The sequence below is a fragment of the Miscanthus floridulus genome, chromosome 11, assembly GCF_019320115.1.
Source record: "Miscanthus floridulus cultivar M001 chromosome 11, ASM1932011v1, whole genome shotgun sequence".
Classification (NCBI taxonomy): Eukaryota; Viridiplantae; Streptophyta; class Magnoliopsida; order Poales; family Poaceae; genus Miscanthus; species Miscanthus floridulus.
Window position 1 is genome coordinate 81,483,074 of NC_089590.1, and position 17,125 is coordinate 81,500,198.

General features: G+C 49.3%; 1 protein-coding gene, 2 long non-coding RNA genes and 1 pseudogene across 6 annotated transcripts; all 4 read right to left on the reverse strand.

The window, feature by feature from the left end:
* Nucleotides 1–345: 345 nt before the first annotated feature.
* Nucleotides 346–1,493, reverse strand: LOC136494917 (uncharacterized). The gene is made up of 3 exons (XR_010768746.1): nucleotides 1,449–1,493; nucleotides 1,040–1,355; nucleotides 346–953 (listed from the first exon to the last, which is right to left on the reverse strand). It is a non-coding gene; the product is annotated as an uncharacterized lncRNA (long non-coding RNA).
* A 90-nt stretch (nucleotides 1,494–1,583) lies between these two features.
* LOC136494918 (uncharacterized) lies at nucleotides 1,584–2,275 on the reverse strand. The gene is made up of 3 exons (XR_010768747.1): nucleotides 2,079–2,275; nucleotides 1,726–1,998; nucleotides 1,584–1,656 (listed from the first exon to the last, which is right to left on the reverse strand). It is a non-coding gene; the product is annotated as an uncharacterized lncRNA (long non-coding RNA).
* Nucleotides 2,276–3,263: 988 nt separating this feature from the next.
* LOC136491352 (uncharacterized) lies at nucleotides 3,264–13,644 on the reverse strand. Of its 4 annotated transcripts, none has more exons than XM_066487627.1 (11): nucleotides 13,039–13,644; nucleotides 12,575–12,626; nucleotides 12,184–12,303; nucleotides 12,000–12,094; nucleotides 5,883–6,088; nucleotides 5,532–5,627; nucleotides 5,246–5,455; nucleotides 4,888–5,041; nucleotides 4,700–4,763; nucleotides 4,541–4,615; nucleotides 3,264–4,438 (listed from the first exon to the last, which is right to left on the reverse strand). In XM_066487627.1, the coding sequence occupies exons 1-11, from the start codon at nucleotides 13,264–13,266 to the stop codon at nucleotides 4,359–4,361; spliced, it is 1,380 nt and encodes a 459-aa protein (XP_066343724.1). In that variant the 5' UTR covers nucleotides 13,267–13,644; the 3' UTR covers nucleotides 3,264–4,358. The 4 variants fall into 4 exon arrangements, with proteins under 4 accessions (XP_066343724.1, XP_066343721.1, XP_066343720.1 ...); XM_066487624.1 differs by having other exon boundaries at nucleotides 5,532–5,720; XM_066487623.1 differs by having other exon boundaries at nucleotides 5,532–5,723.
* A 136-nt stretch (nucleotides 13,645–13,780) lies between these two features.
* Nucleotides 13,781–16,867, reverse strand: LOC136491353 (uncharacterized membrane protein At4g09580-like; annotated as a pseudogene).
* Nucleotides 16,868–17,125: the final 258 nt, after the last annotated feature.

The following is a 17,125-nucleotide window of genomic DNA, read 5'->3' on the forward strand; positions in this document are numbered from 1 at the left end:
GACGGACAGGACGACAACAACAATGGTGCCGATTCACAGGAGGCACTCTGCAATGATCCATATTGCACCTGCCCTAAGCCACACTACTAGGATGACTTTATCTTTTTCACATACCACATCTATGTGTTTGTTGTTTGGTTTAATTACCTAAGGCATATTAGGTTTAGTCGAAGGAAACTCTGTACCCAGGTTCGGTACATGTAGTCACATGCCATTTCATGTGTTTCATGTGTTGATTTATATAATGTCGTACGTCGTTAGGTTTTTTGCAGCAAGTGTTCACATTTCAATACGTTCGTATCATTAAGCGGAATATTAAGACCATAAATAATGAAAACAACCACATAATGAAAAGTTTAATACTATGCCACATTACACAACATATTAATACTAGAAGTACGTGCCGACAGTAGACATAGGGGCAAATGCACTTTCAAATCCTCAGTCTGAAACATAGTGAGTAAGTAACTCATTATCCGAGTACCAGTCCTCTACCATAACCCTGTTGTTGTGGCTAGGATCACCTGCATTGCTCTAACTTACCTGTCGCCTGTAGTAAGAGGCCTCTGTTTCATCTATGGCCACTGCGGCCTGAGTGAAGAACGCGTCGTCATCCTCTTCTGCCTATAAGCCCGTCTCTGCTAGAGCGATGAGCTCGCTCAGTCTGCCAGTGTCGTCCTCAACCTCCTTCGCCTGCATGCCCATCTCTGCTAGAGCGATGGGCTCGCTCAGTCTACTAGTGTCGTCCTCAGCCTCCTATGTCTGCATGCCCACCTTTGCTAGAGTAATGAGCTCACTCAGTCTGCCAGTGTCGTCCTCATCCTTGTCCTCCTCATCAGACAACACAATCTGTGATTGAACGGTGCGACCAACTCATGATCTATGCTCATCTAACTTCTCCTCATACCTTGCACAAGCCATCTCTGTGGCATGTTCCTCACTGCAACCAATCTCTTTATGTATAAAATGCAATCAGTTAGCAACGTGATTATATTACATTTAAAATCAGGCAACGAAAAAAAGGCTTTCAAGCACTCACTGGCATATAATGTAGCAACATGCTCGTTCAAGACCTGCATCTGTACTCTTGTCTCCTCCCTTGCCTCATTCCTTGCCCTCTCCTCCTCTAACATCATCCGCCTCTCCAATCCCCATTTGTTAAGCCCAACATCGATCGGGTTGCAAATATCGCGCTGTCTAGCAAACTCACACATCTTTTCTTTGTGATGTTTAACGAATAGGTTGACGTAGTCAGGTCCATATCCCCTCTTCTATACAATTAGTTGCCTCTTCTTCAGTTCATCCAAGAACTTAGCTTGACCGTCATAACATTTCCACCTGCATTTTCTAGTGCTCTGTTCAAAAGAAATATCATATCATATATGTCTTAGCAAAAGAAACAAAATACGATTCCATGTTTACCACAAAAATAACGAACCTCATCATACTCAATCATATGGCCGCAATAATGGCCTATTCCAAGCTCCGAAGGGATTAGACCATAGTTGGATTTAACATCACATTCGCACATGACAGGAGGTGCTTTGTAAATTAACCTTTCTTTCTTCTTTTCCTTAACCCTTCGCGGTTCTTCCGGCCATTGGTTCTTAGGACCATACAACTATTCTTGAAACAACACGTCGTCATTGAAAACACCTAAATAATGAGACATTAGTACATGAACACATATAGCTCAAGATTTTAACACATACACTTTGCACTTACTTCATGCTTGTTTGGACATACAAACTTCAACGTATTCTCAGGGTTTATCACAGCTCGATCTCCGTAATCGCACAGAGGAGGTTCCTTGAGTCGTCTAACTGCGGCTAGGTGCTTCTCCTTAGCTGTCATTGGCGGAGGGTTAGGGGGTGGAACTCACTGCTTGAAGTGCTCACATGGATGTCTCCCTCTAAACCAATCATCGAAAAGGAGGTATCTAGGATCAAACTTGTCTGCACCATCGATCCACTGAAAGAAAAAGCACCTCTCATGGTACTACACAACGAGATTCCAACAAAATATTAGTAGCATACTTACACAAATAAAGAAAAATGATAGTGGAAATAATTTCTTACATTAAAACGACTGCATGTGTAGAAGCAACGCGTCGCTGTGTCCGGATGTTTCGATTGAAAAATATGGGCCGAGAAACCACAGTCACAGTTAGGGACAGGAAGGTCAGGAGGGACGGGGGCATCTTTGCTAGACGCGTCGGGGTATAATTCTCGAGGACGACCCCATTTTCACCAAAACTCCTCCCGAAATATTTCTAGCATCTAACAAAATGGATGTAATTTAACAAATATAAATCAAAACATCACAAATAAATATTAATGAGAACCATAAATACAATACAACCAATTTCGTTCTAAGAAACGAAAGCAGTTAACATTAAACCCTAAACCTAAGGTTTCCCATTTGATGCACAACAATGAACCCATAACATAACTACATGCGCCTAAGTTTGCTAGCTTTTTCCACACCTTGACATCATCCAATGGTTGTATAATATATATATTGAGGGATACAATGAAACCCTAAGTGATGACGATTCTTAGGTTGAAAAATCTGACTAATATATATCAAATTGATGCGAAAAAAACTAGGAGGGGAGCGAGGATACCTTGCTCTCGAAGATCTATGGATCAAATCAAGGTTTTCAAGGTCCAATATGCCGATTCGTGAGGTAGGGTGAAGTGGGGAGAGAAAAAACCCGAGAGGGAGGAGAAAGAAGAGGAAGAACGCTCGAGCAGGAAGCTTGGGCCGGGGTTAAATGCAGGGAGCTCGGCGCCAGTCACTATGACGCCGAGTTCTGCGCCGTAGATCTTGGCGCCGAGCTCCCTACCATGTCATCCACCGTGCCCAGGGAGCTCGGCGCCAGCATCAATGGCGCCGAGCTAAGGGTCTATTTTCTGAATTCTTTCCGTTAGGGGATCTATTTGTGAGAAACTTTCAAAAAAAGAGCTAAATTATAAAAAAATGCGGTACCTCCATCCACAAAAGAATACAATTATAGGTTTCGTGTCGGTCAAACTAGCTCAACTTTGACCCAAATTTATAGTAAATAGGATTAGCATTTATGTCTCTAAATAAATTTATTATAAAAATATATTTTATTACTAATCTAATGGTATTTCTTTTGTATTATGAATGTTAGTACTTTGTTATATAATTCTAGTCAACGTTCAAGCTATTTGATTTCTCAAAAAACGAGAATTGTATTTTTTTTTTTTTTGACGAAAGAAGTACTACTGAAAAAAAAATCAAATAACCTGTATGAGCAGAAGTGACGATCCCCATGTTCCTGAGCTGACATTACAGAGTGATGACAGCAACGGGTCATGGTGCATTATTGGACGGAAAAGGCCTGTTAAACATGTGAGAGCCGGTAGGGTTCTTGATGAGGCTGTTGGGCTTCAATAATCGATTTGCTCCGGGTACCCTTTTATTTTTTTTCCCCCCTTTGGCAATTGCCCCCACTCCCCTAAAGTTAATATAAGGTGCTACTCCTACATTATAAGGTGTATGCTCTTTCCAAATTATTCAGTTGGCTCACAAAGACCTGGAGTGATGTGCCTGAATAAATGAGCCCATAAGCAACACCAAAAGTTCAGATGAGCAACTTCCGCTGCTCACCGCCTTATCAGTTGAAACTTTCAGGAATGCATGCCAAAATACGTGAGTTAAGATGGGATGGATATCGATACCAGTAATGCCAGTATGAACAGGTGAAGCAAGGACCATGGTGCAGAGGGACCACCGCACCATTCTTCTACTCTTCTCAGTGAAACCATGTGAAGCTCTGGCAGCTCCCGCGTGAAATGAAACGGTAGGATTCAATTTCTCAATGTCGACGGTTGACGCCCTTTTGTATCGTGTCCTCCAATGTTTCACAGTTCACTGCATTCTGCACTCTGCACTCTGCACTCTGCACTCTGGTGCCCCAGCAGTAGTAATGGTAAAGAGGCAACGGTGTCCGGTAAAGTGTTGCCAGGAACACAGCACCATGATGGAGAGCAGAGATCAGTTACCGATTCTACATAATAGTACAGTCTGATATCTGCAGCTCACAAAGTCACACGTGACATGAATATACTGAAAGTTTTCAACTTTCTGCTGCTTAACAAAATTGACTGAAATGGAAGTGCACAACTGCACAAGCCAATTCATGCATGAAGGTACTAGCTACACTGCGTCAGTACCCACGCACCAGGATGGGGAAAGATGTAAGGTAATAGAGTATTATTTTTTAATTGAGATAGAATGGGATTCCTAACACTTCTTAACTCAAAATGTAAACCTATGTGACTATGTCAGTAAAGATACATGTCCACTGCAACCTCAGAGTATATCTCCTAGAAAGAGAATTCCTCGAGTAAACATTTGCCAAACTTGCTGGATAGAAAGTTCCTGTACTTCCCCTTGAGTTCCCCAACTGCAACCAAAGATGTATTTCTGTCGGTTAAAATTGGACTGCACTTTATGGATATCACTTACCAAGATATTGAGTATGTAGGGCGTCAAGAACTATTTATACCTCTAAAGTCTTTAGTTTTGATGTCAGGCACATTATGAGATAGTGCCAGCTTTAATAATTTCATAAACCCATTGTCTGTCACACAATATTTGTCATCTTAGTGTCCATTCCAGGAAGGCAAAGTGAACAATACAAGAGAGGAATGTGATGTTATCTTACCATCAATGTACTTTCCAGAGTGCTTAGCATTGATCAGATATGCTGGTGTATCATCTTCTTTCAACTGCAAAGGCAGCACATCAATCTTTAGAGCCAATACCAGAAAGACAGTAATGGGCAAAAGGTAGAGAGCTAACACGAGTTACTAAATAACCAGAGAGAAAAAACAAAGAAATAGAGCCACCTACATGTGAGAATAAGGAACTTGCGAGTGCAAGTGGGTCAGCAGGAGAGGGGGCTCTGCTGTATGCTGGGACAAATTTTCCATCGTGGTATCCAGCCAAGAAATGGTAAGCAGCCTGGCCAGGAGAGAGCTTCGATACAGATGGTATGGCACCAGTGCTGAAAGTAAAAAAGACCAATACATTGTTAGCAAACTTAGTCCTATTCTTTCTTGTCACAACTACAAATCTTTTTTTCATTTTAACTATCATAATACAAGAGACATTAATGTTCCTGTTTAGCAAAAGAACTGTTGTAACACTCCACATACTGCATGTTTTAGACAAGACAAATCATGTCACCAAAGCATGGACTCTTCATTACCTATCAGATGACACAATAATTACAGCAGTTGGTTTGGCAAACAATTTTGGCTCCCTTCTTGTCTTTGTTGGGAAAAGCACAGTAGACCCTTTAGAAGAGATGACTGCACCACAGTCAGTGGACAATAGAGCATTGTGGATTTCTAAGCAGGACATCATGATTTCCACCGGAGCAAACAATAATACAATAGAACCACCAAAGCACATAAGCCTGAAATACACAATATGGAAGGAAAATAAGAACTTCATAGAAACAGAATAAATGAAGAGTAATAAGCTGACTTTACCAGCCTGGAACCGGGAGGCCTCCTCTTGCAGACAATATCGGGGCTGTCATAGCAGTAAGTGCATCTTTCACAATAGCTGAATCAGCGAATGCTTTACTGCATAGGATTAGAGATGACCGTTCAATATCCACTGCTGCAAATCCATTAGCATATTGTGTTCCAGAACCAAGAACAGTCTTAACATTGTTACTGCTTCAAACATTCACAATCAAGAAGAATATAACATATTAATTAGCCTTACACTGTAGCCAACTACAGACTTCAGTTCTTGTGGGAAAAGATATTACTTGAATGAATGAAGTCAATGAACAAGTTAAAATCATATGTAAAAGAATGAAAAAGGTAATGTACCTTATTGAACTGGTAGCATATATAGTCAAAGGGGATGTGTCATGGGAAATTGCACGATCTGATATTTTCCAAAGGACATTGGACAGTAACATAACAGCAGAGGGGTTATCACTAATGACTCGAACCTTTGCATCACATTCTGCTGAGGAACCAACGGCGCCATCTTGAACATATAGACACGAGATGGATGAAAGATGAAACGTCACCTATACAAGCAAGCGTCAACAAACAGGGAGATGATATGACTATAAATTAAGAAGAGTAAAAAATTTTGGATGCTGAAAAAGAGACTAACAGTACTTCATCTCCATTCATGATAATCATCATTGAATACCATCCCATTGAGGGATGAAGCCAAGACTTAGGGCACCCGCAATGGTATAAAGCAGTTACTAGCTCTAAGCCAACCTCTCAAATAGTGCTAGCTTTTAGCAATGGCTCATAGTATGATTAGGCCCACATGACACTCTCACATGATCTTGAAATATGTGTATGAGCCAAGCTCTTGATCAAGAGCTAGTTTTTCTGGTATGACGCCGGCCCTTGCTTCTCAGGTCGTATGGAGGGGAATGAGGAGCGAGAGATCCCTGAAGCTTGCGTCGAGTTGAAGCCGTGGTTGACGGCTAGGGTTTATGCGGGAAGGAGGAAAGGAGGGGGCCAGGCGCCCAAGGGTGTCAAGGATGACACAATCCCAGGCTAGTCCTTATTCATCTCCAAGTTTGATACTTATACATTGAGGACTATAACAACTTGTGCTAACAAATAGGAAACTAACAAATAGGAACTTAATAATCAGTTGACTCTTTCCTAACCAACCGAAATCTTCTATGACTCAAACTAGACCGGCCCCTGGCTAGGTTTAGCCAATTTGCCGCCTGCCCCTGCGCTCATATGTGGTGCCGACCATAACATCTCTCCCCCCCTCGGGAAACAGCTCGTCCGCGAGCTGGAAGGAAGGGGTGAGCTTCACGGAACGCCGGAACAGGCTCCCAGGTGGCCTCCGAGGCTGGCATAGCCGACCACTCGACGAGGACATGCCACACGCCGCGGCGAAGCTCCTGAGCGCAGCACCCGTTCAGGTTGTTGGAGAGGACGGCCATGGTGAATCGGAGGCAAGCCGGGACTGGATGTCGGTGGAGGACCCCGGAACGGCTTGAGGATGCCGACATGGAAGACGTCGTGGATGCGGGCGCCCTCTGGCAGACGCAGGTGGTAGGCGACCGTGTCCGATGCGTTCCAGCACCTCAAAGGGTCCGGCGTACTTGGGACGAAGCTTGCCGCGGGCGCCAGGAACCAGGGACTGCGTGTGTACGGTGAAGCATGCGCAGCAGCACCCAGTCCCCAACCGCGAACTCCAGAGCGCGGTGGTTGGCGTCGTAGAAAGCGACGAGCATGTTCCTGGGCCTTGAAGAAGACGGGCGCGGACCTCAGTCAAGAACTCGTCGCGGTTGGCCAGCAGGACGTCGACTGCCTCCGTGCGCGCCTGGCCAGGGTACATAGGGTAGAAGATCGGGAGGAGCGCGGCCGTAGACCACCCGGAACGGCGACGTCTGGAGGGCGGAGTGGTAGGCGGTGTTGTAGTAGAATTCGGCCCACGGTAACCAGTCGAGCCAGTCCCGGGGGCGATCTCCAGTCAGGCATCGCAGGTACATGGCGATCGTCTTGTTCACCACCTCGGACTGACCATCCGATTGGGGATGGAAAGCGGTGCTCATGCAGAGTTTCACACCGGCATGGCGGAAAAGGTCCCGCCAAACAGTGCCCAGTGAACACCTGGGTCGCGATCACTAACAATGGACTCCGGGAATCCATGGAGGCGCACGATCTCTTGGAAGAAGGCGCGGGCGACGGACGAGGCCGTGTAGGGGTGACCCAGAGGAATAAAATGCGCGTACTTGGAGAACCTGTCCACCACTAGTGAGCAACACACTTTTGCCGTGTACCTTGAGCAGAGCTTCGATGAAGTCGATGGAGATGTCCGCCCAGACGCGCGACGGAACCGGCAATGGCTGGAGGAGGCCGGCCGGGTGGAGGGTCTCGGTTTTGTTCCGCTGGCAGGTCGCACAGGAGCGGACAAAGTCGCTCACCACACGCCTGTCATGCTCGACTGAAGAACTCCGTGCGCAGGCGCTGGAGGGTTTTCTGAATCCCCTCGTGGCCGCCGGTGTGGGCGAGCTGGAGGACAGTCCTCGAGTATCGCGGAACTGTCCGGGGACGAACACCCGGCCATCATGGAGAAGCAGGCCGTCGCGCACGGTCCAGGCCGCGCCGTGGGCACCCGCGGCGACAGCGTCCCGGCGCGCGCGCAGTGCGGGGTCGGCCTCCAGCTCGCGGCAAATGTCGTCGAAGAGCCGAAAGCTGGGGACCGAGATCGCCGAGAGGGTCGCTGGTCCGGAGTCGACGAGTGGCGCCAGAAGCGGGGACTCGCCCTCTCGGCGTGACAGGGCGTCGGCGACGACGTTCGACATTGCCGGCACGAAACTCCACCCTGAAATCATAGCCAAAAAGCTTGCTAATCCAGTGATGTTGCGGGATGGTGGAGAGGCCGTTGATCCAGCATATATTTGAGGGCGTAGTGGTAGGTCCTGACGACGAAGGCGCGGCCCCAAATGTATGGGCGCCAATGGCGCACCGCTCGGACGAGGCCAGATGAGCTCGCGCTCGTAGGCCGCGACCTTGAGGTGTCGTGCGGCGAAAGGGCGGCTGAAGAATGCTATCGGTGCGCCGTCTTGATGTAGGACGGCACCAAACCCTGAACCCGATGCGTCGCAGTCCACCATGAACGGCTTGGTGAAGTCCGGGAGATGTAGGACCGGCGCGGCGGAGAGCGCACTGCTTGAGGGCTGTGAACGCCGCTTCGGCGTCGTCCGACCACTTGAATCCCTCTTTCCTGAGGAGTTGCGTCAGGGGGGCAGCAATGATGCCATAGTCTTGGATGAAGCGCCGGTAGTATCCGGCCAAGCCAAGGAAGCCGCGGAGGCCACGCGCGTTTCGCGGCTGGGGCCAGGACTGGACAGCCTCCACCTTGGAGGTGTCCATGGCGACGCCGTCCGCTGTGATGACGTGTCCCAGGTACTGGACTGACCGGGCGGCGAAGGAACACTTGCTCCGCTTGAGGTGGAGCTGGTGCGCCCGGAGGACATCGAGGACGGCGCGCAGATGTTGCAGGTGCTCCGTCCACGATGCGCTGTAGATCAAGATGTCGTCGAAGAAGACGAGGACGCAGCGGCGGAGGAACGGCTTGAGGACGAGGTTCATGAGCGCCTGGAACGTCGAAGGAGCGTTGGACAAGCCGAAGGGCATGACGAGGAATTCGAAATGCCCATGGTGTGTGCGGAATGCCGTCTTGTGCACATCTTCAGCGACGACGCGGACTTGATGATAGCCCGAACGGAGGTCCAATTTGGAGAAGAATTTGGCCCCGTGCAACTCGTCCAGGAGCTCTTCAACGACGGGGATCGGAAACTTGTCCTTGACGGTTGCCGCATTGAGAGCTCTATAATCGACGCAGAAGTGCCAGGATGTGTCTTGCTTCCGGACCAGCAGCACCGGCGCTGAAAACGGTGAGGTGCTTGGCCTGATGATCCCCTGCTGGAGCATGTCTTCGCACTGCCGCTCCAGCTCATCCTTCTGGAGCTGGGGGTAGCGATATGGGCGCACGGCGACCGGCTCGATGTCGGGCTTGAGGTGGATATGGTGGTCGCAGTCCCGTGCCGGGGGCATACCCGTGGGCGGTGCGAACACGCCGTCGTAGGACTCCAGGAGGCGCTCTAGGAGGGTTGGCTCGGCACCCTTGTCGGTGTAGAGGTGACTCGCCAGGAGGTGGTCTGTGGGCGCCTTGGGCACGGCCGTGCCTCCTACGCCCGACCAGACCACGCGGCGGCCGCGGATGGTGATTGCCAGCCGGAGCGTGTCGAAGTCCCAGAGGATGGGTCCCAGGGAGCGCAGCCAAGTGATCCCAAGGACCATGTCGTAGCACTCGAGGGGGATGGAGTAGCAGTCCACCTCGAAGGCCTCGTTGTCGATGCGGATGCCGACGTTGCGAGCGATGCCTTGGCATTGGACGCGGTCGCCGTTTGCCACGATCACGTGGGCGCCGCCACTGTCATGGAACGGAATGGACGCCCGCTGAGCCGCCGACGTGCTGACGAAGTTATGTGTTGATCCCGAGTCTAGGAGGGCAGTGAACGCGTGTGCGCCGATGTGCACGCGTAGCTTCATGGTGTCGGGAACCCGGATGCCCGTGATGGCGGACAGCGAAATCATGGGGGCGTCGGGGTCGAACGTTTTGTCCGGCGCGTGTCGTCCAAGTCCTCGGGCTCCTCGACGATGTAGTCGGGCGCCTCCAAGTAGAAGAGGCGCGCGCACTTGTGGCCGCGCTGGAACGGCTCGTCGCAGTTGAAGCATAAGCCGAGCTTGCGCCGCTCTGCCATCTCCTCAGGCGTCAGCTTCTTGAAGGTGCGCGCCGGGGTCGTAGGCGGTGTTGAGGACGATCCGTGCCCTGGTGGCGCGGTCAGCGCGGCAGGAGCGGCCGCAGCGCGGCGCGCCGGACGTGGAGCGGCCAGGGCGGGCCATTGGGGTGCATTGCGCCGCATGGCGTGCTGAAGGTCCTGAGGGTCCTGGAGTTCGACGTCCACGCGTATATACTCCGGAAGACCGCCGGTGAACAAGCGCGCCTTCTGGAGCGTGGAGAGCTCGCCGGCGTGGGCGGCGCGTGCCTGGAACGCCTCCATGTACGCGTCCACCGAGGCGCCGAACGGCAGGCGCGCAAGGTCGGCGAGGTGGTTGGTGCCGAGGGCGGGGCCGAACCGCTGCTGGCACAGCCGGCGGAAATCCGGCCATGTGGGCCGCCCCATGTCCGCCTCCAGGACGATGTACCACTGCAAGGCCACCCCGGTCAGATGATAAGAGGCCAGCCATACCTTGTCGACTTCCCGAGTCATCTGCCCGCGGAAGAACTGCTCACACTTGTTGAGCCATCCGAGAGGATCGTCCTTGCCGTCGAAGATGTTGAAGGTGAGCTTGTGGTATTTGGGTACGGCAAAACCCTCGAACTCCGGCGGTGCGCCCTCGTAGGCCTGACCGGAATAGGGCGCCCTGGCATGATGTGCTGTCGTTGACATGTGCGAGGTCGGCGCGGAGTAGACCGGCATCCCGGACGATGGGAACCCCGGAATCGGCGAGGGCGAGCGCGGGAAATTGATCTGATGGATCGGCACTCCCATGGGCGGCGGTGGCACCGGCCGTGGTTCCTGCGGCGCCGGGGCGGTCATCTGCAGGGACTGCGAGACAGAGGCGGACGAGTCCCCCGGCGTGAGCTCCGTGATCACGGGATGGGAGTGCGGCACGCCACCATAGCCGGCCAACCCGAATTGTGGAAAAGGCAGGCGGCCATCAATGGCGGACAAGCGAGCTCCTTGATCAGCCAGATGGGTGTTGATGGCGGACATCTGCAGTTGCATGCTGGCGAGGATCTCCACGATCGAGGCGAGCGTGGGAGGCCCGGAGGGTGGGGTCGTGTTGGCGGGCGCGCCGGTGATGTTCACCAAGACGCCCGTCGTCGCAACGGGAGCGGCGGTGGATGGGATCAGTGGTGCCTGGGCGTTGGTGGTGGCTTCCATGATCGGCAAGGTCTCTGATACCAGGTTGGTATGACGCCGGCCCTTGCTTCTCAGATCGTATGGAGGGGAATGAGGGAGCGAGAGATCCCTGAAGCTTGCGTCGAGTTGAAGCCGTGGTTGACGGCTAGGGTTTATGCGGGAAGGAGAGAAGGAGGGGGCCAGGCGCCCAAGGGTGTCAAGGATGACACAATCCCAGGCTAGTCCTTATTCATCTCCCAGTTTGATACTTATACATTAAGGACTCTAACAACTTGTGCTAATAAATAGGAAACTAACAAATAGGAACTTAATAATCAGTTGACTCTTTCCTAACCAACCGAAATCTTCTATGACTCAAACTAGACCGGCCCCTGGCTAGTTGAGCCAGTTTGCCGCCTGCCCCTGCGCTCATATGTGGTGCCGACCATAACATTTTCTCTCTTCTATTAAAATATGAAAAAAAAAATGCTTAGAGCTAGCTTATGAGTCAGCCATTGCGGGTGCCCTTAGAACCTACCAGTTTTAGAAGCTTTGCAAATTGAGCTTTAGAAACACCAGGGACACCACCAATGACATCTCCTCTAACATGAAGTGGAATACCAGACAAACAGTCTGCATGTTCCAGATGCAGTCACAGAGTTACATGTCATATATCAGTTGTACATACACATAAGTACAGGACAACAACAATTTGCACATACCTGGGTAAGTAGCACCTCCTTTCTGAAGCTCCGATGTTTCCAAGTTATGGAAGACCTTATCTTTCACAATGACACCTTTCCCAGCAATAGCCCACTTAAGACCATATGAAACTTCTGGGTCTTCTCTGTGCAACAAAGGGTAGATCAGAATTTTGCAGATATTTTGAAATGACTGGCCAAATAGAATAAAATGAAATATCAAGCTTGACATAAGAAGCAGTAAGTGACATAGGCATTCCTCAAGTAAGAAAGTTTAGGGTGCATGCCATAGTTTGTCGTTTGGGAGACCCATACTTAGGTATGAGTCTATGAGAAGCTCATAGGCCTAAACAAAGACATTAGATCAAGAAGCAACTAGGAAGAGTATAGTATGGCCATTGACCACACTTACCTTGGTGGATAGGTGATAATCTCTCATTGCTTCTATGGTAAGCACACTGAAACTGCAAAATTCAGAAACCAAAAGTTTTGTCAGGCTTCAAACGGAGCACAATCACAACGAGCAGACAGTCATAGTCACAGATACTCTGTTTGAAGCCTGACAAAACTTTCAGGTGATTGTGCTGTTTACACGGAAACCTCGTTTATTTCACCGATACTCGTAACCAGCTCTTAGACAATCCAACCGCGCGTCACCTGAAAGTGCAGCACTCTAAACTACGGCCATCTATTCGAGTCGTTAACACTGAACAACACCTCCCTCTCCCTAATAATAAATTCAGTATCAGAGCTACACGCTTCTGGATCCTCAGGATGTAGGACGGCAAACCACAGCCGATATCAGTGCCGGTCGCGGAAGGAATGCAGTGAGTGGCAAGCAGCAGCACGCGCCCTGAAGAGTGGAATCGGACGCACCTGTCGGAGGCCCGCCGCCGGCGACGACGCTGCGGCGAGGGCTGCGCGGCGAAGAACCCCGAGCATATGCGGTGCGCCGGTGCTCCACTTCCCCTCCACCGCTCCCCGGCCTGGCCGTGTTTGGCTGCGGCGGTCGCTGCCTGCTCGCCGCAGCGGCGGAGATGGGGACGATCCCAGTTCAACTTGGGCAGCCCAACAGGCCAACAGTGCAGCTGCGGGGTAGCCCATGTAGCGTCATCAGCCCGTGACGATTCGCTTGACTGGTACGTGTTGCCAAAGGCCCAACAGTAGTTTTTTTTAGCAGAAAAGGCCCAACAGTAGTTAGCACTTGGGGTGGGTGAATCCCAAAGACGAATTGCACGCCACGTTGGCCCAGCTAACAGCGGCTATCAACATTTCTTTCCTTTAATGACACAACGTTTCAATTCAACATTCAAATGTTCTAGCTTTAAAAAATTCTCGGTTTCACGAGAAAATTGGTCCGTTTCAAATAAAAACTTTAGCTTAAAAAACTTCACTAGAAAAATGAAGCATTCTATCTAAAAAAGTAAAGACACTATTGCAAGATCATCGGAACTAGCAAACTGAGCGCAGGGTCAGCTGTTTATACTGATGGTGAAAAAATATTTTAGAATTTAACAATTACTGTTCGGCTGATCCACTTTCGGATGATTTCGGCTGATTCAATAGTGTTCTGTGAGAGAGCTAGAAGTAGTTCAGCCGAACAGTAGTGTGTTCATCGTGATAAGTGTATGTACACGCATGCAGCGTGTGTACTGTGTAGTGTGATTAAAAAAATACGAACCAGTTTTGTTTAAAAACTGTACGTCGGCTAGTGCCTCTCCCTTCATGCTCACCAAACAAAAATAAACGCCCGATCATCATAAACAAGCTCTACTGTTTCCTTTTGCAAGTTGCCCATTTGACGACCGCATCACTTGGCATGGAAAAGGAGGAAACAAGCTCTACTGTTTCCTACCGACAGGGAAGGAAGGCATCATCACTTGCCAAATGCCCAAGTGATGCGGACAAGGCATTTACAACAGAACCAGTAGGCCATAGTCAATCAGGCACAGAAGGGAAACTAGAAATGGATTGAATGAATCTGGTCAATATATATACAGGGATTGGACTAAATGCCTGTCCTATCCGAACAGCATTACTCGTTTACACATCAGAGCAGCTTGTCTAACGGGCATTCTGCTTCCCAGGTTCATTCATTCATTCATAATGTGGTGAATGGCCACCGGATCATGTTCTGATGATGGCAACACAGGTGCCTCTGTAGGCCGGCGGTGGACGGAGTTTAGGCCGAGGTCCTGCCAAGCTGTGTAGCCATGCGAACCATTTTTGTCATCCAGCCACAAGGGCCTGTCGATCCAACTAATGAAGCCACTGCATGCTGGATGTTGATATATACAGGTGAGGTGGACAACTCTCGGTGCTTTGGTGATCATGACGTGCCTACCGCCATTTCTGATGGTTTTTCTTCTGCCTTGTCCTTGCCCAACAATGCTGGTGTGACTGAAACAACACCGATCATGAATAGCAGTGCTATCGACTGGGTGTCGTAAAGGTCACTCAGCGAAGTTAACTCTCCGAGAGCAATTCCAGCCTGAATGCATGACAGTAGGGGGGGGGGGGGGGGGGGGGGGGGGGGGGGGGAGGAATAGCAGAACTGATATTAGCACAAAAAGGGGACACTAGATGGCAACAGGTAAACAAGCATGATATCTGACAATAGAACTTACCCTGACAGTCACATAAGCAGCTGGGATAAGACCAATGAGAGTTCCCAGTAAGAATGTATGGTAGGGGACATCTACTATGGGTGAAGCTAAGTTGATGAAGGTATTTGGCAATGTTGGGGTCACCCTGAGGAAAAGCATGTAATTCAACAGCTTCTCTCTTCTTTTAGCAACCTGAAATGAAAGACAATTTACCTCTCCTCAGTTATGAGATACATAGACGAGGGACTTAAATCAAATAGCCTGACTCAAGCGTAGAGCAATTCAGAATAAACAATTTAAGCCTGATACACAGACTTTAGAAACAAAACTACATTTGGTGATTTTGGTCTTTAGATACCTGTCTCTGGAAGAAACTGAGCTTATCTGGCCACAGTGTGAACACCAGTGGCTTCCCAATCATCTTCGACAGGAAATAGCACGAAGAAGCACCAGCAGTGGCAGCAAAGACCACCAGGGCCAAGCCCCGGAGTTGCCCAAATAGAGCACCAGCAAGCAGAGACATGAATATTGTCCCTGGGATCATGAAGGTCTGCATGAAGATGTACACAGCGCAATAACCTACTAACACCTGTAGGGTGTAATCACTGGTATAGTTCTCAAGATGGCCACTGCAAAGAAACAAACTAGTGGTTAGAAAACAAAGGAAATTTCCATTTCAGTGGTACTAGCAATTACTAAGTACTGTGCACACATCTGAACTTTCATTTCGGCAATATAAAAAAACAAAGGGCATGTCCAATTCGGTAGTATATCAAGAAACGAGAAGGCCATGTTCAAACGGCAAACCATTAGTATGGGAAACAAATAGCTGACGTGTGTAGACAGATCAGATCCTGTGTGATTATCGGCTCAAGGCATATGGAACACGCTTCGACCAAGTCCAAAAGCATATGGCAATTGTGGCTGGCACGAACACGAAAGTGACATGGTAATTATTAGGAAAAATAAAGTGACATGATTAAGTTACCCTTTTAAAAACTTTACCCAGAGAAATGTAGATTTGAATTGGAACACCAGGTTGTAATTCAAGTTGATCGGTTGCCATCAGATCTAAAATCATGGTTCAACTAATAGCACAAACACACTAAACACTAATCTTCCCAATTTGAAGGGAAACGCATAATGGTCCAGAACACAAACAAATCATCCGTCTGTAATTTCGAATTAACACAAGGGGCAGCAAATTTCACCAGATCCATGCTATACGTCTCTCAGAATTTCCACCAAACGAACGTTGAGATCCATTCCGGATCACGAGATAACCGCCAACTAATTCCTTGCAAAGCTGCCACCACTACCAATCAACTGTTTCATTCGCGACAAACGCCAGTGTCATTTGGCATTGAAATCGCAGACAAAGAATGAAACGCTTGTCGTGCACATTATTCATCGATCCACCAACACAGATTTGCCTTATACGTACAGGAAGAAAAAAGAAATGAAATCGATTTGTGTCTTGGAAACTACTCCATTTAGAGCATATAGACAATTTGCGTGCAGAGATCAACTAATAATCATAGGGAGGGAATCTTGGCATCACATCACAGAAAAAGAAGAAGAAAGCTGAAGCTTTCGTGAACAGAGCTGACAAGGCACCAATTCACCAACCGGAACAAGAGAAACGAAGAGCTTCTTATTAGGGGGGGGGGGGGGGGGGGGGGGGGGGGGGGGGCAGGAGAAGGAACATACGTGAGGATTTGGAGTTCCTCGAGATTACGTGGCAAGCTTGAGGAAACTATAGTCGGAGTCCGGCATGGAAAGGTAGACCCCGACGAGCCCAGCGGCGAAGGCGGCGGCGACCCCGGCGCCGAGCGCGGCCTCCCACACCGGGAACCTCTCGTCCCGCCCCATCCCTCCTCTCCTCCGCCTCCTCTTTTTCCCCTCTCAAAAACCGGGGGAACCGGGCGAGGAGGACAGAGAGACAAGAGACGGAATTCGAGAGGAGGAAGAGGAAGAAGAAAGAAGAGAGCTTTCCCTGGCTCCCTCTCTCTCTCTCTCCTACCTTCCACTTCCCTTGCCCTTTCTCCTCCCTGCCTTGCTTTTCTTGGCCGAGTTTAATACGGGAGGGAGGGCGGGAGCTGGAATAGAATACTCTCTCTATTCTCCTGTTTATTTAGCTGATTGCCTTTGCCTGAACAATTTTCTGCCCGTCTTCGTGTTTCTTGCTTGGCTTGGCGTTGGTGTCAAGATAAACAAGCTTTTTGGCCAGGTTTTGTTCGGTCTGTGGCGTTTTGGCAACTTTCAGTTCTCGGCCCATTTGATATGGTTGCTTGCTCCTGTTTATCTTGCTTGCTTGTTTTTAGCAAAACTGCAGCCAGTTCATAAAAAATAAACTT

What these genes read in the sequence shown, in the direction of transcription:
- LOC136491352 (XM_066487623.1), bottom strand. Translation starts at nt 13,266, where the DNA reads ATGGGCTACCCCGCAGCTGCACTGTTGGCCTGTTGGGCTGCCCAAGTT. An exon ending in CGGCGGCGGGCCTCCGACAG is followed by an intron (nt 12,627 to 13,038) that starts GTGCGTCCGATT and finishes TGAATTTTGCAG; the next exon opens with TTTCAGTGTGCTTACCATAG. An exon ending in CAAGTTCCTTATTCTCACAT is followed by an intron (nt 4,764 to 4,887) that starts GTAGGTGGCTCT and finishes CTGCCTTTGCAG; the next exon opens with TTGAAAGAAGATGATACACC.